This window comes from Vigna unguiculata, chromosome 3 (assembly GCF_037176805.1).
Source record: "Vigna unguiculata cultivar grain cowpea cultivar isolate G323 ecotype 2 chromosome 3, ASM3717680v1, whole genome shotgun sequence".
NCBI lineage: Eukaryota > Viridiplantae > Streptophyta > Magnoliopsida > Fabales > Fabaceae > Vigna > Vigna unguiculata.
This window is the reverse complement of record NC_140794.1, coordinates 46,907,435-46,933,255: the sequence shown is the minus strand read 5'-3', so window position 1 is coordinate 46,933,255 and position 25,821 is coordinate 46,907,435. Positions and strand designations below refer to the sequence as shown.

Genomic DNA, 25,821 nt, shown 5'->3' with positions numbered 1-25,821 from the left:
TTGAAAAAAAATTAAAAATTCAAAAAATATTAATAACTAATCAGTTTAAAAAACACAAATAACGAAAACTGAAAAATTATAAAAAAATTAATCAAAACTGAAAAATAAAAAAATAAGCAAAACCGTTAAATTAAAAAAAAAGAATTTTTTTTTGAAATATTTAAAAAATAAAATAAGAAAAAAGAAAAAGAAATAAGTAAATTGAAAAACTGAAAAGTAAAAAAAAAATGAAAAGTGAAGTCGTCATGCTACAGGACGACTTCACTTTTCTACTAAACAAAACCGTTATGTGATGTAACGACATTTATTTAAAAAAAAAATAAAAAACAAAATCGGTCTTGGGAATGACGATTTTACCCTGGAAGTCGTCAGATAACGACATGACCCATTTTTTAAAAAAAAATTCAACGAATCCCATCTTACAATATTCTAGTCAAAGAGATCCTGAAATACAAAAAAACTGTTTGTATTTCAGGATCTTACAAAAAAATTCAATCGTTATCTGACGTAACGACATTCATTTAAAAATAAAAAAAAAAAAAGCGAAACCGGTCTCAAGGATGACGACTTCGACTTGACCCATTTTAAAAAAAAAAAATCAACGAATCCCATCTTACAATTTTCTGATCAAAGGGACGCTGAAATACAGAAAAGCCGCATACAAACACTGCTATGTGATTTTGCTGCTTTTCATCTTTGATTTTCATGTTCAGTGCTTATAATTCAGTTCAATTGATGTTTCTTAGTTAGCTTTAACATCTTAAACATGTGTTAGAATTAGTTAGTCTCTTTGACGTGAGTTCATGATTTTAGGAATTGTGCTTTGTGTTTGATCTTTTACTTGATTCAGTGTCTTGAACTTCAATTGATCTTGTTCTAAGCTATTTCCATTGATCAACTCATATTGTAATTCATTGTCTTGCATTTAAATCATATGCTCTGTGTATATGCGAGAGCATTGACTCATTGTTCAAGAATAATAGTTGAAAGATTTTGGCTGGCCTTGGTTTCAATTGTGAATTTTGTAATTTTTGTGTTTTCAACCAGTTCTAAATCATATTGTGAATATTGAGAGTGTATAAAGTGTGTCTCGTTCATCATAATAATATAAATAACATTATCAGTTCATTGAGTCATTTTATCGAGCAATTTTAGGTTTCAATGTAGCTTTAGTATTTTTGTACAGTTTAGCCTTTCCATGTACATATTATGCATCATTTTAGTGATTATTACAGGTTTCATGCATATAGTTTAATTTTGCATACCAAACCACATAACCATGGTATTGTCATGTTAGTTCATTGTCAAATCTGTCAAACTTGGTTTTAAAGTGTAGTTTTAAGAATTTTCAGTTGTTTGACAATGTTGCATTCATATCATGCATGATTTTACTAGTTCTAATGTGTCTCATTCACTTGCATTGTATATAAATCATATATGCATCTCATATCACGTAAGCACTTAATCTGTCACGCTGCATTCACTGCCAAATTTGCCAAGGTGGTTTTCAAATGTGATTTTGTGATTTTCGGTTTCTTTCCATATTTTCATTCATATCATAATTATTTTTAGGTATCTAGACATGATCCATCATTCATTCATGCATAATACATATTTCCAGTTCACTGTGGCATTTCATCAAACGCGTTGTAAATTTTTAGTTTTCTCTTAGGTATTTCAATAAACACTTTTTGTTTTCATATTTTTGGCATAATTTTAGGTAGTTTTAAATTATAGAATATGTTCCCTATGATTTCTTAACACATTTCGTGCATTCACATCTCATTTCCATGCATTAGAAATCACTTTAGGAGATTAAACCAAGGCATTTAGAGTTGTAGAATCATACATTATGTCCATATTTTAGTTTAACTTTGTATATAGTTCATGCATAATTTCATTGCCAATATCCTTCATAATTTTTACTATTTTTGCGGATTGATACTTAAGTTGCTCTCTATACTTCATTAGGGGAAATTTGAGATTTTATTACTTTTATGCGACTAAAAGAGTTTGGACCCGGGCCTTGTCAGAAGCTACTAAACCTTGCCAAAGATTCATGTGGTTGTGTCGGTTACCTCGAGGGAGGAGTATCACCTTGCATGGATGTGTGCATTGAGATGTGAATTGCCTAGGGGCACAATAAGATGAGACTATCCAAACTCTGCTAAAAACAAGATTCACATAAATAAAGTGCCTAGTAGGTGAGATTTGATAGAGGTCACTTGTGGTCATGGTTGGATGGTTCTTTCGGAGCTCTACGTTGTAGCAATACCACAAGGAGATTAACCCTGTCACACGTTGATGGAGTGGAGGATCTGATTCAATTCCAAAACCTTCTCATATGTGGTTAGGTCTCTAAGACGTGCTCAAGTTAATCCAGACTTATTTTCAGAAAATAGATTCATGATTCATGCATTCTCACATGCTGATGTATTCACATTGATGAAATATAGAGGGCAAGAGTTGGTTATATTATTTTGAGGATTTATGATGAACTCTTATGTATTTTATATGTTAGCTTAACCTTCTCGTCTGTTTTTGTACTTTGTTGCTTTGTCTTGCTATGATCGTGTGATTATATGCAGAGGGTAGTGCACAACTAGGAAATGAGTTGAGGGCTTGGAGTTGAACCTAAAGTTACTTCCTTTCATCTTAAGCTTCTTCTTTTTTTTTTTTTATGTAATTCCATGAATGTGAACCGATGTCTTATGTTAAAACTTTTTTATAGTTGGATGTAATGAGAAAACTCAACGAGTCCTTTGAAATATTGTTTTTTAATAAATGATTTCTCCTTTACATTTAAGGTTTTGATACAGGTTCAAATAAAAATAATTTCACGTGCACAGTTCAATCATCCTGGTATTATGTGTCTGTTGGGTTCTGAGAATACGAGCATAAAACACTCGCTTCAAGCAAGTGAGAAATATTGAGCGATCGTGGAGCGATATTTTTTATTTTTTCTCGTTACATATCATAAAAATATGGCAATGCCACTGGTTAGTGCATGAAAATGTATTTAAAACAACAGAAATCTCTTTATACCATTGAATCTGTATATCATCTCATTCTAGAGCGCCCTCGACATCCGTACTTACATTTTTAACGCAGTGGCTGAAAGTTGGGCACATTTTTAAACATATACAACGAAGAGACACGTCTTTTTCTCATTAAAAATTACGCCAAGTTTACATTCTAAGGAAAAAAATTTGAAAGAGGCATTAAAATGGCAATTAGAAATTAAGATGACAGGCATTGACGATGTTTACGGAGCCCTCCATGCATGATTTGTTCTGGGTCTTTATCCTGTAACGCTTCACTTAGAAGCCTCCAGTTGTCAAATAGAAAAAGCTAAGCCAGCATTTTGTGGAGTGCAATGGCATTTACAGGTTTGAAGAGCTCAAGGCCATCATTTTACACTGTTCATTCAACGCCAGAAGTTGGGCCTCTTTCTTGTCAAGCATCGCACTCAACCTCACATTCTCCTGCATAAGTTTCTGAACTTCAGCCTCTTTCTGCATTTTCTCACCCTCCAATTGAGTAGTCTTTCCAACTAGCCTGCTCAAGAGAAAAAATGGAGCAGTAAAAAAACAAATAAATCTTGTTTTAAAAAGAAAACGTGGGGATATTAACACGCCCGTGTTACACAATCATGCATAAAAAATTGAATAGGTACATACACACTGTCCATCCCATCCTACCCATGTTCATGTTATCTTACATATTAACATACTTTTGGGCCTCAGACTTATGCTTCAATTGGCGTAGTATTAGCAATAACACAACTTCCTAATGTTCTAAAAGTTATTTTTTCTTGTGTGGCTATATAACCAGCCTCCATTAGTACAAACCCTGACAAGAACCGGAACAAATTATAGACGAAAATAATGTTTGTTTATGGAAAACAGTGTTACACCGCAGGTATTCAGCGACCTGGTTCTCACCTCAAATATTTACCAAATCCAAAAACAACTCTCCCTCTCAACCCCTCTTATTTAAGGGCAACTCCTAACTAACGAACTATGATTCTCTCATACTCTCCTAGCTTACTAATCTGTAACACCCAAGAAAAAGCCAACAAATACAAGGACATTTGAAGAATATAATAATCTAAATTCAACAGAGTAATAGAAGGTAGCCTGAACAGAGGGGGGTACTTCCAATAACATCCATCAAACAGGTGTTGAAAGTGATTTGAAAAGCAGTTAAATTTTGTGCAGTAGTAGCTAATGCCAATCAGAAACTATCCAAATTAATCGGTATTCACCGAAAGAAAAATTAAGAACACCTTTTTTTAGGTCGCCACAGTTGGGAGTAGCAGGAAAAATACATCATAAACTATATACGCACAGAAACACAAAAATCTGCAAATTAACAGAAACGATAAACATGCCAACTTCTAATAAGGTGATATTTTAACATATAAAACAAGTAACTTACTAGGGTGATCTATGTTATACTCAAACAAATTACTAATTTTAGTAAGCTAACTGGACAAACTGAATGTAAGTTACTCAATTAGAAGTTATAAAAGAGAAGACTTCATCATGGGACAAGGAGGGGGCGATGGGGGCCACGAGGAGAGGTTATAAATAATCAAATGGGTCAGATTTTGTTCAAAATGAAGAAGCACTATGATCATTGGATAACCAAATCAAAATGAAGGAAACTAAAACTGAGAAGCAAGTTAGCTCTCTTAAATGACACTAAAAAAATAAATTTATAATATAAGAATAACATGAAATGGGCTCCTGATATCCAAGTCCATAATAAACACTGTCCCTACGCATGAGGATGCCCCCCCCAAGTTGGAAAAAAGGACAATTATTTGGCACAGTTTAAACACACATGCCATCCAGTATAAAAGTATATTTAAGCATAAAAAGGCAGCAGGAAGTGGGCCATCTAAGTCAAACAATTTGAAGCAGGTCAAATAAACACAACCAATTGCATATATAAATATTTACCGTTCAAATAGCCTTTCAATAGTTTGGAATTGCTTCTCTGAAGAAAGTAACGTTTCTCTTACTGTGATTAAACTACTAACATATGACTTCAGAGACTCAAATTCCCGTTTCACCCGGGAAAGCTCTTCTTCATTTTCAGAAGCACGTTGTCTCTGTCTAGTTGTTTCTTCAACCAAATCTGCAACTCTTTGCCGCATGTCATTTAAAATACCATTTGTACCCAAAGCAAAACGCTCCATCTCTTCTAATTTCATGGACATACTCTCTAACTGAGCAGACTTCCGCATATTTTCTTCTTGACCTAAACTCACTTTTTCCTTCTCCATTCTAGTTTCTGATTCTGCCAATAAAACCCTTTTGACAAGGGCTTCCATCACATCTGTGACCATCTGAACAGACTTCAGTATCTCACCTATATAAACTGCATCTTGTTCGTCTAATGAGCCAAGCTGACGGTTAATTCCTATCCAAGATTCTTCACCTGGATCATCAAATGAAGAAAGATCAACATTCCTAGACCAACCTGATAGTGGAATCCCATCTTTGTCAACAAGCCCTACCCCATCTAACTTTTTTATGCCACAAGATGTATGGGCTAGATGAGGAACCGCCATGATTCTAGCTTTTGATCTTAAGTAGGACAACACGGTAGAAGTAGTCTTGACTCTTCGCCATAGAACCTCTAAATCCTTTCTTGCATCTTCCTCTGAGCCATGTATACAAGCCTTTACTTCCATTATCCTTGCCTCCAATATATCAACTTGAGATTGACTTCTTTCAATATTCTGCTTCCAAGTTTCATGAGACTGACTCAGCTTAGATTTCAAATCTGACATACCATCATCTGCTGCCATGTCCTGCTTAATGTTGAATAAAACAATATGAGAAAACTATAACAAAGCTGGTTGTGATAATATGAAAATACGTAACAAACAATTGTAACTATAAATATATGGCAAAATTCAATCAAAGAGAAAGCATGAAGATATAAGGCATCTGTAACTGGGATTCAATTGTAAGAACCAATTTCATAACTGCAATATAAGGATGCAGCTATGTGCGCAGATGCCAAGTATTGAAGTAAACCTAAAATGAAAGCACAATTCACAAGAAAATCGTTAACCTTTTAATCTTATATTTATGAAGCTTAGACACGGCTCCTCAATACTGTGTCTCTGAGCCCAACACATGTTTGACACCAACACATATATGACACTTGTAGGACACATGTCAGGCACCTTGTTAAATTGTCAAATTTAAAAAAACGTTTTTTCGCAGCTCCAACATTCCTGGAGCATGCTCCAACACCATTATAACACAACGTTAATGAGGGCAGACACAATGATCTCTTTAAGTTGGAAAGTAAGAAACTTATTGTGGAAGTTTCTATTTCTCCTTTAAACAAACAAACTGTCTATTTCACATTTTACAAAGAAACTTTAGAAGATGTCTTTTTCAATGACGATGATCAACAAAAGGAAGAAATGTCTTAAATTAATTAGATCCTCTTTTCATATTTTGAATTCGAGAAGGATGGATTGATGCTCATACTCACAAAGGTTGCCCCGTCCCAACACATGCATCATAAATATTAAATACACCCAAGAAATTATGCAGCAGTCGCAAATAGCAGATATTAAATGGTGGCATATATCATTATTATGCATAAAAAAAATAAGTTGTATGCAAAAAAATTTAAAATAAAATGCATAAAACTGACATAATATTAACTCAATTGTCCAGAGACTTGCTATAGATGACAAGAGAAGCAGAACACATGCCAAAACCATGACAACCATAGCAACCGCAATAGTGGACAAGCCCACAATCATGGATCCAAGAAATTCTACTACGTAAAAGTGTCATAGCAGCTACACATAAATATAAACATTGTATCGTTTACAAACAATAATTCGTACATAACATATATTTTGGGGTCCGGAGGCCTTTTGAAGCCAGAAACTATGAAGCTTATAACATCCACCTATTCTAACAAGAAATAAGTACAGCACTGATATTAGACAAATAGCACGGCATCGTTCATGTTTCCCAGATTTCAAATCTCATGCAATGACCAGAACTTCTAATCAAGATCCTAATACAGAATTGATTCAAACCATACTGAGCCATTATCCTGCAGGGACTATTGGAAAGCCAACTACCTACTCTATAAAAACACATACCCATAAAGTTTAACAAAGTACAGTCACTGTTTGAAACTGGGCTCGACGCAAAGGAAACTTAATTCAAATAGGTAACCGCAGTATACCTTCAAAAATTGAAAATAGATAAACAAGCAACCGACAAAAACAGCTAATTGTTGTATATGCTATAATTCTTCGGACTTTGCTTTCTGCAAGAGTTATTCTTAATTGTTATTATTATCTTTGTAGATAACAAAAAGCTCTCATGCTTAAATCTATTGCACCTACCAGTTAAAGATCGAAGCAATGCGTCAAACGGTTATCTCGACAAACAGAACTAAAACAAACCTAAACAGTATCAACTGAGATTCCCCAATTTCTTTTTTCTTGAACACTTTAAAATGATATAAGAGAAGAAGGGGGAATCGAAATTGAAGAGAAAGTTGAATACGAAAAGGTGAAACCGAATACCCACCAAAAGGAGTAAAAGGGAAAAAAATTGGAGAGTTTGGATACGGAACAAAGGATGAGAGAAAAACAGAAGAAAAAAAGAAGAAGATGAATATAGTGAAAGAAAACAACAATCAGACAGAGAGAAAACCTGGTAAGATGAAAAGTGTTAAAGGAAGAAGAAGATGATGATGAAGGTGTTAGGGCTCTGTGTTGCTATCTTTCTTTCTCTTCGTTGGGAAGAAAAAAGAAAAGAAGGGCAACGAAAACCCATTTCTGAGATAATCAGCATGTGCTTTATTCATTGTCGCCATTTCTCACTTTCCTTTACCCTCTCTTATTTTATTTTATTTTTATTTTTATTTTCTTCGACATCAAATTAATCCACAAAAATTTGTCGAGAATTCAGAAAATTCCATGTGGATCCATATAATTTACCACCAAGAATTTCCTAATTCTTTGGAGTTAACTCTTAAGTTTTAGTTAGTTGTAAAAAAAATAGTTCATTCACTGTCAAATTATTTTTTTAATAAACTAATTAAATTTGTGACGAACTCGAATGAACTCACAAACCAGTAATGAATTAACGAGTTTGAAATTAAATGTTAATTTTCTCTTACTTTTACCACAATTACAGTATCTCAATAGACTTATTATTTAAAATTAACTATTGAATCATTTTCATATTAACAACTTATGTTCTTATGAATTTATACATGATTTAGTTATTTATATAATTTAATATTATGTAACATTAATGTAATATAATATTTTATTGGTGTGATTTACTACTTTTCTTTTTAATATAAAGTAGAAATGTTAAATTATTATTGTATTTGGAGTACTATGTAATGCTTAAATGTCATTAATACTTTTAATATTATTTTTATACTAGATAAATTTTACAAGTTTACGAAATAAATTTACACGTTTATAAAAGTTTCACGAGTTTGAAAACTCTCCAACCTTGATCATGAGAATAATTTATATTTATATCACAGTATAACACTGTTTTTGCAATTAATGTTAATGAATAATCAAATACTTTCTTCTTTATATTGGTTTTAAAATTAATACAACTTTATTTCAGTAAAAAAATCACTAAATTATATTAAGATCATTGGTTATTATATTCTTCTATATTATGTGATGTAAAGTTCAATTGATTTTGTAACGACTTAATCTCCCAATAACAATGAGAATATAATTTAAGTTGACATCACAACAAAAAACTATTTTGCAATTAATGTTAATGAATGGTCATAAAACTTTCATCTAATTATTGTTGCTAAAATCAATAAAAAATTATTTTAGTAAAAAGCATGACATTATATTAGGAACGTTAATTATTATATTTTTCTATATCATGTAATTGGTGTAAAGTATCAATTAATATTTTTTGCAAATAACTTAAGTTTCTAGTATGACGATAATAGTTTATATTTATATCTCACTATAAAATTATATGGCAATTAATGTGAATGAATAGTCATAAACTCTCTTCAAATTATTGTCGTTAAAATTGATATAAATTTATTTTTGTAAAAAATTAAGAGATTATGTTAAGAACATTAACTTTTATATTTTTCTACATATACTAAGTAAATATGTGGAGTATCAACTCATTTTTCTAGATAACTTAATCTTTTTATGATAATATGGTTTGTCGTCTTGAATTAATGAGACATTATGTAAGGAGATTGAGGTTGAACTTATTATTTATAATTAATTAATAATATTTTCAATGCAATGATGATAATGGTATAGTAATTCTACAATAAATAAATAAGCCTAAACAAATTTTTTATAATTTATCAAGTATTTACTTAAAAAATGTAATATATTAAATATTCAATATTAAAAAAAATATGTTGACTTATATTTATTTAATGATAAGAAAAGAAATACACATTCCATTGACTATAATAATATAACATCATTTGTTGTGAGATACAACTAAAACACCAAAATTTATGAATTGGTCATGTAAATTGGCTTAGAAAGTAAAGTAATAAGTTTCAATTATTAATAAAAATTACTGATTAATATTGCGTGTACATTCTTTATAAATCACAGATATTTGAAAATATCAAATAATTAATAAATGTTGTAATGAAGTAGCAAAGCAAGATAAAGAAAAGCAGAAGGTGTTGCTTCATTATTGGTGATTATTGAAGATAAAGAAAAACACCAAACAGAAAGAGTCTATTCACAAGGATAAGAAACGGAATCTAGAAGCTCTGTACATGACGCATTATGTTGCTTCTCTTAATAAAGTAGAAAAGTTCTTCGTTATGAAGGTAGGTGTTGATGCCAAATAAAGCAAAACTGTTTGAAAGGTTTACTACAAAGACATTGCTACCAAAGAAGGTAATGCACAAAGTTTATTTACATATGGCACTCATGATGGGTCTTTATCAAGGGAAGAGATTCTTTGACCAAGATACAATATCAATGATACTTCAACGGAGTCTAATCTGAATAAAGGATCGATATCAAATCCAATCTAAAATTTTAAACTATGGATTTAGATATTGACACCTTGTACATTCTTAAATTTTTACTTTTACTTAATATGCAACTTCTACTTATTTGAATTAAGCAGCGATAAGGTGGTTCAGTAATTAGATGGAAGGAAAATAAGATAAAAGTTGTAGGTTTGATCTTCCGCCAACTATTTGAAGAAATAAGATTGATTTGTTAGGTTTAAAAGGGAGAAGAAATAAGATTGATTTGTTAGGTTTAAAAGGGAGAGTGAAAAAAGTTGTGGATTCAACCACGATAGATTTAGCAGATAAGTTTTAGAAGGAGAATGGTACGGTGGAACTTGCGATTAAACCAGATAAGAGAGCAACAAAGAGGGCACTGTTGTATGTTGTTGGTTCTGTTTGCATTGAGTTGTTTCTGAAATCGTTGTATGTCTCATTAAGGAAAGGACCACCAACTAGTGCTCCATATGCTACATTAGGATTGGGGTAAGGTGAGTGAAACCACTTGAATCCATCTCTACAACCAGTTGTAGCATTAACTGGAATAGAAGATCCTCTGTGATGTATGTAACTGGGGTTGTGAGTTCCATAGCCCACAAGATAACTCATCTTCATAGGATTTTCACCCAACACATAATCTGCCTGAAATTGTTCAACCATAAATGTAAAATAGAGTCACATTCATTCCATACTGATGATTATTTGCAAGACTTGCATACCTGAGAAATGGCAAATTTGCGAAGATCTACTGGCTTATACAATTTCTCACTACAATATAGTGTCTCCGTTTGAGATGTCATCATGTAGTCACTGTAAAGAATAGTTAAGAATGCAGAAGCCACTGCATGTTGCAAAGCGTTCCATGGCACCAGCCATATCAGTCCACCTGTTACATGGTGATAGTTGGTTCATCCAATGGGAAAATTAATATTTGATATGTTCTTTGCCATCTTTTTGCATTATTAACATGAAATTCTAGGTACCCTTTAGTCTGAATTAACGAAAAAGAATAGGCAGACACAAATTATGCAAATGCTAGAGAGAAGAAATGAATCGTACTTTCTGTTCTGTTGGTGGTGGCTGTTGGTGAATCAGGTAGAAGCGTGCAGATGAGGATTTCAACACTTTCTCTGTACATCTGAAGGTCAAGGTTCTCTGCATCTGGGATGTTTCTTGCCCCAAAGAAACTTATTCTGGACAAAAGAACCTAGTTCATAATCACAAAATACATGAAGAATATCTATCACAAAGATTAATATGCCTAATTCATCTGAGAGATACCAGGGAAAAGTGAATAAAATAAGTGCTTGATTTCTGCGTAATTTTTAGAGTAGAAGAAGCTTTAACACTAGCAATCAATTGAAAACATGATTAGAACGACTTTCCAAGAGAATGATACTGCATGGACTATTTCCCAAAGGCTAAAACACTGCATAATAGCCAGTAGTTCATCTAAGACCCTAATCACCGGAATAAGTCAAGTAATGTTTATACACTCTCAATTATACACAGGTAGGAGCGATCAAAAAATTCAAATATATAAGATTAAAGAGAATTTTTTTTTTTTTTCATATACTTAGTAATAATTTTAGCAAAACTAGGAATACACCTACACACCCTCGTGTACGCAGGTCTGTCAGTGATCATTGATCATAAGTGGTACCTGAGTTGCAGCATGTTTATCATCCCAGCTAAACCACGATACGCTTCCTAAACCGCCAAATGCTTTCTCATTCTGCTCTGTCACATAATTGAGATATGAAGGATCCTTAGTTGCATGATAGAGCCATACACCTGCCCATAAGAGTTCATCCCCAAAACCAGATGAGTTATAGTAGTTCCGCACTTGAGGGATGCTGACACTGTAGGAAACTCTATATGTATCAGCAAAAATAAACAGCTGTTGAGCATGTCCGAGGAGAATCCTAGAATAAGTGAAGTCAATCTCCTTAAAAACAAGAGATGCTGAAGCCAATGCAGCTGCAGTTTCAGCCGCAACTTCTGTTCCTGGAAAAGATGAGTTAACTTGAGTGAGTGGCCTTTCTTCATCCATGTCTTCAGGCCTTTCCCAGCAATTATGATCCACCTCAGGATCCCCCACCTTCAATCAACAAAACAAATACATGCTTGATTTAATTCAGTTTCTTTACAGTGTTTGATAAAAAACTGGGGAAATAAGTAGTTGACCTGAATGTAGAGCACTTCTGGGAAAGGGTGTGCATTAACAAGATAATCAGTGATCCACTTCAACGAGTCAAGTGCATAGTGTAGCTGCTTCACCGCGTCCATGCGATCTCCATATTCAAGAATCGCCCAAGACAACACAGTTGCAGTGAAAGCCATGGGGAACCCAAATTTGATGTGGTCACCAGCATCATACATTCCTTTCGACAAATCCAAATCCGCTTCACTCCCATCTCGAAGCCCAGAATCCCCTCGCCACGAAATCCTCTGATTCTCCACCTTACCCGCTACAAGCACAATTTTTTCAACAAAAAATCAACTTGGGTATTTGCGAAACATAGTAATAATCTTAACGTTGGTTATATTACATTTCTGGACGTCGAAAAATTGCAGAGCCAATTGAAGAGCAGAGGCGTATTTCTGAACAACGTTGGTGGGGTGAGAAGTGAGTTGAGCGGAATCAGAGTGACGAACCTCAAACTTGGTTACTACAGAAACAACAGCAGCACCTAGTAGGAGACCTGCGATCATGGACACTGTTAACCACCAAAACAAGGCAACAACGTTGTGCTTTTTGTTGGGTTCTTTAAGCTGGTGTAGTTCCATTCAATTGAAAATAAGGTGATTACTACGGTTTGTAAGCTAAGTGATGCTGATTTTAAACCACTAATACAGAAGAGAGTGTAGAGTAAGACAAGTAGAGGGTGTTGTTCTACTTTGATGTTGTAAAAATGATAGTGAAGTAAAAAACTATAACTGCTACATTATTATTAATTATTAAACAAAGCATGAGAATCCAAGACGCAACTGTAACGAGTGATTGTGCCGCCGGAGAAGGGTGCCACTTAGAACGTACAGACAAGGATTTGAGGTTCTTCTGCTGATTATTTGTAGAAAGGTTTGGGTGTGCTCAAAAAATATGCCAACTCTTCTTATACAAAATATTTGTCTATTTTTATTCTTTTCTTAATATTTAACCCTAATAATTAATTAATATTAATAAAAATAATTTAGTTGTTTTATAAAATATGATTTTAAAATTTTAAAATTATTATATTTATCAAATCACTAACAAAGTTTCTTTTTATTCCGCTTTATCTTCCCAGACCTCAAATCACTCCTTAAGTAACAACTGATCTTTTGTCTTTACTGGAGGCCTTACCTCAGGTATACAAACTCGCCAACCATTTTTCACGGAATGCAAGCAAAAATTTTAGAAAACTCATAAATATTATTGTGTAAGCAGCTAAAATTTTTATGTAAAAAATTGAACCTATAATACAGCTAAAATTTTGATATAATAAATTGAAGCTATGATACATTCTACCCCTGATACAAAAAGAAAAACTATGACTTTCTAATCTACAAAATTATGCCCATATTGCCATGACTGACATGCCCCCAGCACCTAGCAAAACTGCCACAAATGCTAGAGCCATTATCTTTGTGCTGCCTTGTATCTTAGACCCCATAAAATCAGGAGCCAATAGTTCAACCAGTGCCATATAGTTCAAAAGTCCTGCAGATATAGCATTCAGAACCCCCTCTACAATAAGCGACTTTGAACTAGTGTCGCTGTAAACATTCGACAATGCGATCCCCAATACAATTCCCAAGGGAGTTGTAGTAGAGAAGAAGAAAACCATTACACCTTTCACCTTCGTTCCATATTCAGCCTGTCACAAAAACATCAAACTATTCTCACTCACTTCTTTAAATACAACCACAAAATTATACTTCACTCTAAGTCTTCTTAAATCACACTAAAATTCATTTCTTTCCTTAATAAAAAGATAATAAAATTCTAATAATTACTTATTATATTTTTAATTATTTATTTATTTTCATGATAAAACAAGTTAAAAAAAATTTAACTTTTTTTATTTGTACAAAACAACTTATAATTGTTAAGTGTATATATAAAGTTACTCACCAATTCCTTAATTAAGGTTAACATATTCAGTTCATCATGTAACGTTATTGCTAGTGAAAAAATAGCACGTATGATTCCAATTTCGATAAAAACGATATAAATTTCAGTAAAACACCATGATCTAGATTGAAAAGATATTTCTATTAATTATTAGAGTGGGTGAAAGTGTACTTGATCTTTTAATTTATTTTTTTTCTCCTATTGCATAAGTAAATTATAGATGGTGAGATAAGATGAATGAATGACCTGAAGTATACAACCACCTAAGCCCATTCCTTCAAACATTTGATGGAAGCATATCGCAGCAATGAGAGGCCTAATCGTGCATGGATTCATCGAAGCTCCCATTGACAAACCAATCACCACTGAGTGCACCACAATCCCTAACTCCAACACCTAAATCATTCCCCAAACCACATCAAATTAATGTTAAAACACTCTAAAACAACCATGACAATGATAAAAACTATTTCAAATCACTCTATTAGATTAAATCAATAAGGACATTTTAACTAAATGTATGTCTATTAAATATGTCTTAATTAATTTATATGCAATAGCCTTAAACATGACTAAGATATGGAAATTTCAGTGTAATTTGGGAAAACAGAAACCTAAATGTGATTTATGTGTTGATATTTTACTTAAACTTTGACAATATCATTTCATTTGAAATTTTTTTAAATTAAAACTACCATTTGTTCTGATATTGAAAAGATAACTAACCTGAGCCACAACACGATACCGCAACAACTGTTCGGCATCCACGATATTTGCATCTCTATCTGCATCTGCATCTGCATGTACATCGTGTCCATGGCCATGACCGCACACTTCCACTTCCTTCCTCTCTCCGGCTTCAAGGGAAGCGGAACCGCTAGCGTTAGCGCTAGAGGCAGCGAGCTTCTTCTTGAAGAAACTGATAGAGTAGGAATCAACGACGAGAGTGATAACCGCGGAGAACATGGCGATGAAGGTGGTGAACGGAAACTTCCGCCACGGCCGTTCCGGCAGGCACTCCGAAGTGAGATCTTGGAAAGAGTCCGGCAACACATGCATATAACCTGTGGCGAGTATCACTCCGGAAGCGAAAGCCTTCACGATTACGAAAAGGTCGCGGTCCGGTCGCAGCGCGGGAACCGACCGGGAGAACAGTGGAAGCGAAACTCCGATCACGCTCGTAACAAGAATACTGAATATGGCTATTACCTTCAGTTTCAACGACTCCACCTTGTTCCGACAGCCTTCCTCCCATTTACCATTGCATTGCTCCGCCGTGGTAGGACGCGCCTCCGCCAGGAGAATTAAAACGATAGCGGTTATTATAACTACAAGACGAGGTGCCATGGGAGACTAAAATTGAGTGTGAGAATGAATGGTGTTTTTGGAAAAATATTAAATATATAAAAACAAATTATTAATAGTGATATGAAACTATCGTTACTCTAACTGTATAGAGGATCTCGTAACGAACTCAACATAATGTAACTAATTTGGATGCTCGTGTCTGCGTGTGCTAGGTGTGGGCCCCACACATTTTCACTGTTTCACTTCCATGGTGGCGCTAGTGTTCCACATGGTGCAACTTTTTCGTTTACAATATTTCGCGTGCCGACAAACTTTGGTAATAAAACTCAAAAACAGTGATTAGGTGTAATATTCTATAATTAACATTACTAATTTAAATGTTTGTTAAAAACATGGAAATAAATAAAAATATTTCTTCGTCTTTCAATATTTTATTAATTAAGTTTGCATTACTTCTAATTGAAAATATGTTTTAAAATGGAAAGTCCATACATAAATAATAATGTGATGAACTTCCAGCATCGTAAACAATTATTTGATGTAAACTTTATCATTATTATCTAAGAAAAAATATGTGTGTTTAATTCTTTTATAATAATAAAAAATAATAAAATTATTATTATTATAAATAATTTGTTATTTATTACGTGTATAAAAAGTACAATTGAAAAATAGACGCAGACACGAAATATATGAATTATCTTTTATATATAAGTATAAATACTTGGAATTGTAATATTGAACAATTTGTAAGAGAATGAAATTTAGATACCAAATAAAAATCTTCGTCTAAACAGAGGGAATTGAAACATTTGTTTACAACGGGTATATATGGATATAGTTACTATGATATCATATTCGTACTATTAACATGTGAGTATAAAAAAGATTCATACTTATTACATGTGAGTATCCATTTACAATATTCATCTTCTATCTGTTACAGGTTTTATCTGTGTATATTTATAGATACAAATTCTTTTGACATCTCTAAAGACAACATCAATTTCACCCTCTAATCCTTTCAATCTCTTCCTCTTCCTCAACTCATTCCTCACACTCTAAGAAAGAGTGAGATAGGGTTAAATGTTTAAACCTAATTTTAATGAAGGGTATTTTGGAGATTAGGGATTTTATAGGGGTGCAAGAAGAAAAAGGGTAGAAATGACTTTCTAAAGAAAGCAATAACGGAGGCCCACTGGATCAGAATAAGGCCCGTGTATGTGTTCCGAACTCGTAAAAATTTACCAAAAGTATCAGTATTTGAGGTTTTGTTTTTGACTCCAGTAAATTCACATGTATTTTCGCTGCTTCTCCTTCCTCTGTCTCTCTGTTATATATATTTATTATTTATTTATCGTTAGTATCTTCGAACCCATATAAAAATCTGTCTCCGGTGTGGTTTGTTTTGTGCGACACACAGAGAGACAGAGAGAGTTGTGGAGTTGAGTTGAGTTAAGAGGGGAAGAAGATGTTGAGCGCGAAAGGAGCTGAAAGTGGAGAAGGGAGAGAAGGGGATTGGGAGTGCAGCAGTTGCAACAACAGGAACTATGCTTTCAGATCATTCTGCAATCGATGCAAGCAACCGCGCCTCCTCGTCGATACCAAAACCCCCGCTGATTCCAAGTGGCTTCCTCGTATTGGCGATTGGATCTGCACCGGTTAGCCCCAACCACCCATTTTTCTCTCTTTTCCTTTTCTTCCCAGACATCCTTTTCATAAACCTTTCTCCTTTTTTTTCTCCTTTCATTCACTCATTTTTATGTGATTGTTGTTTTACTTATTCCTGCTCCGGAGGGGTTCTTCCTTGCCCACCTAGGAACCTGTTCTTGTATGTGTTTCTTGGTGCACTGGAAAATGTAGGAGTGAAATGGAATTGGGAAATTTGACCTTTCTTGAATCATCTTTTATACTGCGTGACCTAGTGTGCGTCTTTTTTTGGGTCATCTGTGAAACACTTGATAGAATATACGAGTGGATAGATAGTATATATAGGCTTATATATTTTTTATTTAAATTTTGTTTGTTTTTAATCATTAGTTCCTTCCATATAACAAAGACTGCCTTTTTAATCTCTCGTTCAGGATTGGAAGCACATAGGTTTTGTAATTTGTAAGGACTGAAATTGGATAGAATTTATAAAGGGATCTAGTTGAGAAAACAGATTATAAACTCTCTTGATTTAGTTCTTTTTCTTGTAGGTGCTTCTTGAGAAGCTGATTCAAACTGGTTCATAGTGTAAATTTGTTAGTATTTCAGCTTTATTTGTTCTGTTTTTTTAAATTCTAGTACTCACGTATGACACCATGTATTATGTTCTATTTATTTCTTTTCATACATAGTTGGGTTTTACAAAATGATTGATGTTAGAAAGATGCACGACCTAGCATGACATTTGATTTTGGTTTATGATATTCTGTTTCAAATTGAGATGAAGAACTTGCTATCGCCTAGGTTGAGATGTTTGTGCTTTTTGTATGTGTATTTTGTGTGGGATGGACGGGTTGGTGTGCGTGGGACGTGTTGGTGTGCGTATGCTTGGATTCCTTTCCCCTCTGGCTGCTTTCTGGGGCTGGGTTTGTATGCATGGAACAATAGGTTGCACTAACAACAATTATGCATCAAGAGAGAAGTGCAAGAAGTGTGGACAACCAAAGGAAGTAGCAGCCATGCCTGCAATTGCGATGACTGGAGCATCATTCCCCACTTATTCACATTATTATTCCAGGGGCCCAGGGGGACCAGAACAAAAGATGAATATGGGATTGCTTGGCAGTGGAGCGCCGCCACAGTCACTACATTTAAACTCCAGTTGGCCCATTCTTGGAGCAGATAAGTATGGTGTGCAACCGATTTCCATATGGCTACCTGGTGGAAATTATAGCTCTGGACACCCTCTTGACAATTCCACCAACCAGAACTTATCTGTTCCGAAGGGATGGCGCAATGGGGACTGGATCTGTAACTGTGGCTTCCACAATTACTCGTCCCGCTCCCAGGTATGTCTTGAATTCTACTTGAAAGTGTTGTTGAGTTATACAGTGTACAAGAGTTGAAGTGTTCATTATTTTTCTGATTCAATGTTGAAACTATTTGCAGTGTAAAAAATGCAATGCCTTTCAACCTGGTATGACTTCCTTCCTTTGTATAGTTTGTAGCCTTGTTAGGTGCAAAATGCCTAATAGGTGTCTTCCATCAAAGATAATTTGTACTAGTGCACAAGTCTTGGAACATACCTTCTTATGGTGCTCTAGTGTCCCACAGATAGTCCTCCCGGTCTTCATTGCATTGATAAGAATATTTTTGGTTATTTAATATCAAAAATGGTTTTCAATTTCTAGCAATTCATGTTAATCTTTATGCTGTTTCCACTTTTTTGGTGTGAAGCACTTGGGACAAAGCGACTAGCCTCTGAAGAGTTGGTTTATGACTGGGACAACAAGAGATTGAATGTAGGAACTGTAAGGACTTTGTTTTTTAGCTAATTTCTGATGCACTTCTGTCGTTTTAAAATTCTGTTGTGATAGTTTTAGAAGCCTCTTACTGTCTTACTTATTTTGCAGACAAATGATCAACAGCAAACATATACAAGTTTAGATCAAGTGGTAGGGACAGGTGCAGATCCAAAACCTGGAGTCTTCCCCTCTTATCCCAGCATGAACTCAAGTACAACTCCAAGTTTGCCATTGGCCACACTTCTTCCACCTCAAGTTTCTACACCTGCCCTCCTTGGAAAAGGGTAACTAATTCCTCGCACCTGAGTATCGTGTAATATTATTGAAGAGTGAAGACACATTTATTATATTTTTTAATAGCACATCTAAAGATGCTATCATACTTTGATTGGCTCACAATTTAAATACTTTTATTTTATCTATTGTACCTATTAGAGCAAAGCAATGGCGCAGTGGAGACTGGATGTGCTCAAATTGCAATAATCATAATTATGCTTCAAGACTACAGTGTAACAGGTTATTATCTCATTCGAATTATATTCTGTTTTTGGGGTGCAAATTAAATAAACGCCTTTAAAATGAAGACAAAATTATGTGCGTTTTTAACTCATTATCTAGCAATTAAACATGTTTTGCCTTTTCTGTTGCACCCGAGTTGCACTGAATAATCGATGCTTGTCATTTGCAGGTGCAAAACTCAAAAAATGGCCGCCCCCATGCAACCTGTTAATGTTGTGTAATGTTGAATTTATTAGTTAAATTGCTATGACGTGCCCTAGTTTGGCTGAGTTTTGTTTTGATTTTCTAGCGTTATTTTGGCAGCAAAACGCGTTGATGTTCTCTGACATGCTCGTTATATTTGCGTAAGACATAATGGTTTATGCACAGTGCCATCATATCTTTTAGTTTCTGAAAATGTATGGCTTACTATAAATATTCTATTTGATAGAGGATTGTGGACAAGTTGTGAGTATTCTCCTCTAGTGACCTTTGGTTTTTATCCTCAATTTTTCAGTTATATTGTTTTAAGAACATTGGTTCAGAAGTGTCTTCATGGTTTTTACATCCCTCTCTGTTCACGTGAGGGAATTTAGTTATGGTGTTCAGTGAGTTTCAATGCCATTTATCACTAACTGCAAGCTGGAGAATTAGCACATCTATAAAACTCAGAAGACTAATCCAAATTTCCTGTGCATGTAACCAGGGCTTTACTAGGGTATTTATACTCATGCTCTACTACTTAAGTAGCAGTATATTTATACGTGGTTACTAGGAGTAAACCATACCAATGCTTTCGTCCGTCTTTTCAAGATTCTCACTTATTTGTCAGCAATTTCTTAGAAGGGTATTCACTTTAATTTCTAGCGTCAGGGAAAAACTGTACGAAAGAAAATTGAAATAAATAATTTATTTCTAAAATCAAGAACTAAAACAAGGATTTAAAATGTCAACAATTAAATTGGTTTATACCTTCTATTTCACGTATTAATACACGGATTTACTTGAAAAACCACTGATTCTAGTTATTTATTACATAGCAGACTCCTCTCAGCCCAACATAGAAGACACCAAAAACAATAATGTTATCCCATTAAACAAAAAAGATTACATGCATCATTCACATCATTAGGTTTGTTTAGAAATCAAATTCTCTGCTTGTGGAATCATAATTTGGTCAGGGTTGTTAGTTCTTCTGTAAAACTAATGTGAAATTCCAAGCACTGAAAAAATGTCTGTATACTATAAAAGAAGATGATGCGGCATTGCAACTCTAACAAAAATGTCTGGTTTTTGCGCGCGCCCCTGAATTTTACATATAATATCTGTCCCAAGCAGTAGCACTAAGTAACATGGCAATCTTTTTTGAGAGAGCAGAGAAACATTACTGTAGATGAGTTGAGATGCTAAAAGCATTTTGAGTAAGTAACTCATCAAGATGAAAACCTGAGAGGAATCACTTGAACACATCAGTAGGGGAGAGTGGAGGCCCATCGAGCTGGTAAAGGTTGAATGCAGGACCCACGAACCTGAACAAGATCCACCCTCCGATCATGATGAAGATTGAAGCATATGCAAATTTGTTGAGCCAAAAGAGAGCACCTTTCTCTCCCACATAAAGCTCCACCGCTTTCTCACTCAAAGTCATGTCTTCCCATTTCTTGGGGGGACTCTCAACCCTTCTGTTTGTAGATTGCATGTCGTTTTCCCTCTCCCTCTGTCTTCTAGCTTGCCTTCTTGATCTTCTCCGGAAGCTCAATTCTACAGGATTAACTGGTGCTGCACTTGGTGCTTGAACTGAGTCTGCATCATCATTGCTTGTGTTGCTGCTACTACTATTATTATCAGTAGTGGTGCAGCATATGAGGTTGAAACTGAGAGAAGCGTGACGGTGGGGAAAGAAGATTTGGGTGTGTCTTGTTAATGGCAGTGAACGTCTAGTGAGAACGGTGAGGGAAGATGAGTTTGGAGAGATAGAGATGGTTTCCATGGCTTCCTAGAATGTAACGTGTGGTTATATTTTGCTTATCCACTTCCCCTTTTATAATCCCGTCACTCTTATTGGGTTGGGCTGTGGTTTTGGGACATCATCATTTCTTGTGATTTTTTAAATCCGATGAATTGATCTTTAAACGCCAAAAAAACTATGTGCATTTTTAGTTTTGTCTTTAATTTTATGATGGTTAAAAAAAAATACCATTAAGTAGTAACTTTAAGCATGTTTTTTAATCCGTCAATTGAAAAATACTAGGACCAAAATCTGATTCCCTAAAATATATGAAATTGGAAAAAAAAAAAACGTTTATTGTATTCATAATAATCAGTTAAAACTTTGATTACATTCTTTTTCATTTCAAAATATTTTTCTTGAATATTTAGTTTTTGGTGGAAAAAGCTAATTTAAGTGCTTTGATTATGAATTTGAGAGGTTTCCTTCTAGTTTTCCCTTAATTAGTTAAGGAATCTTACCCCTAATGTACCTCTATATAATATATAATACAAATTATCCGAAGATTAAGTTCCAAAACAATGTTCAAATATACATATAGACAAATTAAAATATCTAACTATATATGCCTAGTTTTCCTTCTATTAGGTGTAAACTCACTACATAAGAGTAAATTAATTATTTTACATATAAACAACACATACATATATCAATTATATCACATCCTCTTAAACATACACACAATAATTTGTGACTGAATCACTTCTATCCAACAATTCAAAAATTCACATTTAAAATTCAATAAAACACAAGTTGTGAGAGTCGATGTCTTTTATAAGAGTTAATATAAAAATTTTGTTCAATTTCTCATCACCCAATATTTTATTTATTTAATTAGATTATTAATAATGAAATATAGATATTTTCTTCTCAAAATATATTTCATACTTAATATTATGTCTTGTGGAGTTATAATGTATCTCTCTCATCACACTATAATATGATTTTTCATTTTGAGTTCATTTATTTTAAAGAAAATAAAATTGTTCTTATCTCTCCCTCACGTCTCAAGTCATCCCTTAAGCTATATCTCACTTAAGCATCTATGACTTAAACGATAACATACTAATTTACTAATTAAACGTTGCTTAAATAATAATTCATAACTTAAGTGATATATTATGTTCAACACATATTATGTTTAAATAGTCCTAACACTAGTTTAAAATATCCAATAATATATGTTTTCCAACTATTATGCATACTAAATTTATATCTATACATCAAGGTACATTTTTTTTTTGTCAATCCAACATAATCCACACACATTTACACATTGAGATGTCATATTTCAATCCCCTTGCATGATAATAAGTAGCATAATTAATGAAAGGAAAATTATGTTTTGACAGTTTTATTAACAAACTTTTAACAAAGTACACCTAAAATTCAAGCATATAAGGCTTCATTAATCGAGGATACACGACAGAAGGAATTAATCTTTTTATTTACAAATTTCACCTTCAACACGCGTGGGGTTTTTTTATTCCATTTTTTTTACCGAAATCGGTCAAAAAAAATGGAATCAAATCACACCATCTCTGTAATAAGTGAATGCCCTTTTTTCTCCTGAAGTTGTCAGAATTATTCGTAATAAGATATTGGCTACAATTGAAAAGGTTTTATCAATAAAATTTTCATTTATCCGAGATCTAGGCACGTGACAATACTTTAATGGATGAAATAAATATTTAATATGACTTGGAAAGAGAAGAAAAATGTTTAATGTGTTAAAAAGTAAACTTTCTCAAACTTTATTAAAAAAAAGTTTGTTAAAGATCATATTCCTTAATAAAATACTCCTTTCACACTTTCTGAATTTCTATAATATTCTCTTTTGGTAATCCAAAATATATCAAAACCTACAAAAACAATATCTACTGTTATAAAATAAAGGAAAGAAGAAAGAGAAAATAACACTTTTAATAAAGAATAAACATTTTATCCAAATCAAGAATCTATCTTGTCCAATTTAATATTCGTCTTGTTATCATTGTAATGTTTCATTCGTATAATCATGAATATGAATATACTATACTAATAACCTGTTGATGTATAAAGAAAATATTATATAAAAAGTATAATTTTAAATATTTTAGAACTAAAAAATAACAAGTCAATATTTTCTTTATGTAATATAATTAAAAAAAGCCTTTATGCAAAACATTATAGAAACGTTTAAAATGGATTCCTTCAATTATGGTAGAATAGTAACGTTTGTCTTTATTTTAATTATAGTTTGTATACTTAAAATACTCATGCAAATAATTGGAAAGTTAAATTATCTTTCAATGGTAACAAATAGTAGAAAATCTCTTAAAAAAATAAAATAAAATCTATCCACTGCGTTTGATCTCCTTACAGAAACAAAAATGTATGCAGACATTAATTTTAAATCACCAAAGTTTATTGATAAATGAAAAGTAACAATTTCATTGGAGTAGCATTATGTGCTTCCAATCATCAACATTAATAACTTCCTGAACAGATTCAGGAACAAAACAATGATCAACCAAAACAGCAGAATTGTGTCAAGAAAGACACAGCAGCAGCATCAATGAAAATCACAAACTACAATTTTCTTCCTCGTCAGGGAAGCGAAGGTGCTTTCCTTTAGGTGTTGGCAATCCCTTCAAATGCATAACATCAGAAGAACCACAAGATTCCACCACTTTCTCCACAAGCTCATCCTCACTGTCGTAAACAAACCTTGTGTGCTTCCCACAACCTTTTTCATTCACACTGATGTTGTTCAACCCAGCACAAAGTTCATCAAGTAACAAACCTCCATCACCATCTTCATTGTCGTAGCACTCTTCATCCTCCTCAGCATCCTCATAATAATCCCCTTCTTCCTCCTCGCCACTTTCCTCCTCCATCTCATCTTCATCATGTGTGCTTGCATTCACTTGCATAGACCAAACAGAAGCACCATCATCCTCAGTGGATCCACCACTCCCATGTATCACTTCCTGATAAGTCACCTCAGAAGAGCATTCAGAAACCACCTCCGACTTGTCCGAGAAATCCAACAGCAAGGATCGTGTTATCACACTCTTCTCACCTTCAACCTCCTCCTTGTTCTTTTCAAATGTTTCATTCACCACCTGCCATTAGAAGAAAACCCCCTCATCCTTTAGTTTCAAACCAGACCATACAAAATACAAATAGCTGTGTTCCTTGTTCCTTTTGGTCGAAGAAGACAAAAAAGCTGATTTTTTTTGGGGGTAAACAAAATGTTTATTTTATATCAAATACCAAAAAGGAAATCTTTTCTTGAAAACAGAAAGGGGCAAGAAAACATGACTAGATAACAAGGACTAACCCTAGAGATCAGTTGCTCTTCGATTACACAAGAAGGAGGCGACACCAAAGCCAAAGCATCACCATTGGATCCAGAAAGATTGGGAATCTGAGGAGTGTTCGCAGGAGTAGGTGCAAGAAGTGACATGGGGGAATTAGCGAGTTGAAGAAAGGGCGGAACAACTTCCATGGTGAGTTTCGAAATCACAGCCTCTTCTTCCACTTTCTGCAAAAGGGTCTTCACCTGACCCCTCAGCAAAGCCTCTCCTGAACCCGGCGTATTCTTCACCCTCTTCTGCTTCACTATAGACGACAACGGCGTTTCAAGGTCGTTGCCGTTTGCAAGCCCCACAATCGGAGAATCGTTCGATATGTCAACGAGGGCGCTCCGATCCTGGTTCTGCACGCCGTTTCTTTGCCGGGTTTTCGACACGGCCATTTCCGAATCCTCGTTCTTTTTTCCTATGAAATCAAAAGAGAAAAAAAAATTAATAACTGACAAAATAAAGATAACGGTGGTGGGGTTTTAGGAAACGATGACGTACTTGAAAGGGGAATGTTGTTGGAGGCAGTTTGGGATCTTGTGACTCTTCTTGCGGTGGATGTCGGAGTCTCCATTGAAACTGAAAATTCGCTTTTGCAGTGAGAAAAGAGAGATTAGAGAAGAAGATATCGCGAATTAGAAGAGTAGGGCGTTTTTGAGGACTCAATTGTGGGGTTTATAAAATGGTAGTGACATCAAATATGACCGTTGGCGCGTGTGAATATTTGCTTATCACCTAAATTAAGACGGAATGAACTAGCCGTTGGCTCCTTTGTTATTTTGAATTCTGAGCCCTAGTTTATGTTCGGCCCGTGGTTTTAGTAGAGATTATGGGCTTTAATGCGACCAGCCCATTTGAAATGTATTCCCAAAGTGTAAATTTGAGTAACCAATGTTTATGTATGCACCTTAATTTTATTAATATAGCTTTAATTTATATTTTTTCTTAAAATATTTTTTTCCTAGGATAATTTTTAAAATTTTAAAATTTAAATATTTCAAAAAATACATTTCAATGTTTTAATTTGTGAATAATTTT

At 34.0% G+C, this 25,821-nt stretch overlaps 6 protein-coding genes across 8 annotated transcripts; 1 reads left to right on the top strand and 5 right to left on the bottom strand.

The window, feature by feature from the left end:
• Nucleotides 1-3,142: 3,142 nt before the first annotated feature.
• On the bottom strand, nt 3,143-7,868 carry LOC114178717 (uncharacterized). The gene is made up of 3 exons (XM_028064775.2): nt 7,713-7,868; nt 4,968-5,824; nt 3,143-3,558 (listed from the first exon to the last, which is right to left on the bottom strand). The coding sequence occupies exons 2-3, from the start codon at nt 5,819-5,821 to the stop codon at nt 3,384-3,386; spliced, it is 1,029 nt and encodes a 342-aa protein (XP_027920576.2). The 5' UTR covers nt 5,822-5,824; nt 7,713-7,868; the 3' UTR covers nt 3,143-3,383.
• Nucleotides 7,869-9,979: 2,111 nt separating this feature from the next.
• On the bottom strand, nt 9,980-12,840 carry LOC114175461 (endoglucanase 2-like). The gene is made up of 6 exons (XM_085670232.1): nt 12,603-12,840; nt 12,238-12,521; nt 11,714-12,151; nt 11,110-11,257; nt 10,770-10,936; nt 9,980-10,692 (listed from the first exon to the last, which is right to left on the bottom strand). The coding sequence occupies exons 1-6, from the start codon at nt 12,838-12,840 to the stop codon at nt 10,363-10,365; spliced, it is 1,605 nt and encodes a 534-aa protein (XP_085526358.1). The 3' UTR covers nt 9,980-10,362.
• Nucleotides 12,841-13,604: 764 nt separating this feature from the next.
• On the bottom strand, nt 13,605-15,525 carry LOC114175460 (fe(2+) transport protein 1-like). The gene is made up of 3 exons (XM_028060218.2): nt 14,894-15,525; nt 14,414-14,563; nt 13,605-13,910 (listed from the first exon to the last, which is right to left on the bottom strand). Exons 1-3 carry the CDS (start codon nt 15,512-15,514, stop codon nt 13,605-13,607), a joined length of 1,077 nt encoding a protein of 358 aa, XP_027916019.2. The 5' UTR covers nt 15,515-15,525.
• Nucleotides 15,526-16,775: 1,250 nt separating this feature from the next.
• LOC114178002 (zinc finger (Ran-binding) family protein) lies at nt 16,776-19,893 on the top strand. Of its 3 annotated transcripts, none has more exons than XM_028063663.2 (7): nt 16,776-17,136; nt 18,074-18,474; nt 18,575-18,602; nt 18,863-18,927; nt 19,039-19,214; nt 19,366-19,446; nt 19,619-19,893. In XM_028063663.2, exons 1-7 carry the CDS (start codon nt 16,947-16,949, stop codon nt 19,668-19,670), a joined length of 993 nt encoding a protein of 330 aa, XP_027919464.1. In that variant the 5' UTR covers nt 16,776-16,946; the 3' UTR covers nt 19,671-19,893. The 3 variants fall into 3 exon arrangements, with proteins under 3 accessions (XP_027919464.1, XP_027919463.1, XP_085527514.1); XM_028063662.2 differs by having other exon boundaries at nt 16,778-17,136; nt 18,863-18,936; XM_085671388.1 differs by lacking the exon at nt 16,776-17,136 and adding an exon at nt 17,703-17,721 and having other exon boundaries at nt 18,863-18,936.
• A 759-nt stretch (nt 19,894-20,652) lies between these two features.
• Nucleotides 20,653-21,456, bottom strand: LOC114178004 (uncharacterized). The gene has a single exon (XM_028063665.2). It carries the CDS (start codon nt 21,416-21,418, stop codon nt 20,885-20,887), a length of 534 nt encoding a protein of 177 aa, XP_027919466.1. The 5' UTR covers nt 21,419-21,456; the 3' UTR covers nt 20,653-20,884.
• Nucleotides 21,457-23,821: 2,365 nt separating this feature from the next.
• Nucleotides 23,822-25,451, bottom strand: LOC114176300 (uncharacterized). Its single transcript, XM_028061287.2, has 3 exons — nt 25,285-25,451; nt 24,762-25,201; nt 23,822-24,543 (listed from the first exon to the last, which is right to left on the bottom strand). The coding sequence occupies exons 1-3, from the start codon at nt 25,355-25,357 to the stop codon at nt 24,001-24,003; spliced, it is 1,056 nt and encodes a 351-aa protein (XP_027917088.1). The 5' UTR covers nt 25,358-25,451; the 3' UTR covers nt 23,822-24,000.
• Between the last annotated feature and the right edge of the window lie 370 nt (nt 25,452-25,821).

Excerpts from the sequence above, each read along its gene's own strand:
- LOC114175460 (XM_028060218.2), bottom strand. The coding sequence starts at position 15,514 with ATGGCACCTCGTCTTGTAGTTATAATAACCGCTATCGTTTTAATTCTC. Across the intron at positions 14,564-14,893 it reads GGTATCGTGTTGTGGCTCAG|GTGTTGGAGTTAGGGATTGT; the intron begins GTTAGTTATCTT and ends GGAATGATTTAG. Across the intron at positions 13,911-14,413 it reads TAGGTGGTTGTATACTTCAG|GCTGAATATGGAACGAAGGT; the intron begins GTCATTCATTCA and ends TTTTTGTGACAG.
- LOC114178004 (XM_028063665.2), bottom strand. The coding sequence starts at position 21,418 with ATGGAAACCATCTCTATCTCTCCAAACTCATCTTCCCTCACCGTTCTC.
- LOC114175461 (XM_085670232.1), bottom strand. The coding sequence starts at position 12,840 with ATGGAACTACACCAGCTTAAAGAACCCAACAAAAAGCACAACGTTGTT. Across the intron at positions 12,152-12,237 it reads CAGAAGTGCTCTACATTCAG|GTGGGGGATCCTGAGGTGGA; the intron begins GTCAACTACTTA and ends TGTTGATTGAAG. Across the intron at positions 10,937-11,109 it reads CACCACCAACAGAACAGAAA|GTGGACTGATATGGCTGGTG; the intron begins GTACGATTCATT and ends ACCATGTAACAG.
- LOC114178002 (XM_028063662.2), top strand. The coding sequence starts at position 16,947 with ATGTTGAGCGCGAAAGGAGCTGAAAGTGGAGAAGGGAGAGAAGGGGAT. Across the intron at positions 18,937-19,038 it reads AGAGATTGAATGTAGGAACT|ACAAATGATCAACAGCAAAC; the intron begins GTAAGGACTTTG and ends CTTATTTTGCAG. Across the intron at positions 19,215-19,365 it reads CCTGCCCTCCTTGGAAAAGG|AGCAAAGCAATGGCGCAGTG; the intron begins GTAACTAATTCC and ends TGTACCTATTAG.
- LOC114178717 (XM_028064775.2), bottom strand. The coding sequence starts at position 5,821 with ATGGCAGCAGATGATGGTATGTCAGATTTGAAATCTAAGCTGAGTCAG. Across the intron at positions 3,559-4,967 it reads ATTGAAAGGCTATTTGAACG|GCTAGTTGGAAAGACTACTC; the intron begins GTAAATATTTAT and ends TCTCTTGAGCAG.
- LOC114176300 (XM_028061287.2), bottom strand. The coding sequence starts at position 25,357 with ATGGAGACTCCGACATCCACCGCAAGAAGAGTCACAAGATCCCAAACT. Across the intron at positions 25,202-25,284 it reads CAACAACATTCCCCTTTCAA|GAAAAAAGAACGAGGATTCG; the intron begins GTACGTCATCGT and ends TTGATTTCATAG. Across the intron at positions 24,544-24,761 it reads AAGAGCAACTGATCTCTAGG|GTGGTGAATGAAACATTTGA; the intron begins GTTAGTCCTTGT and ends TTCTAATGGCAG.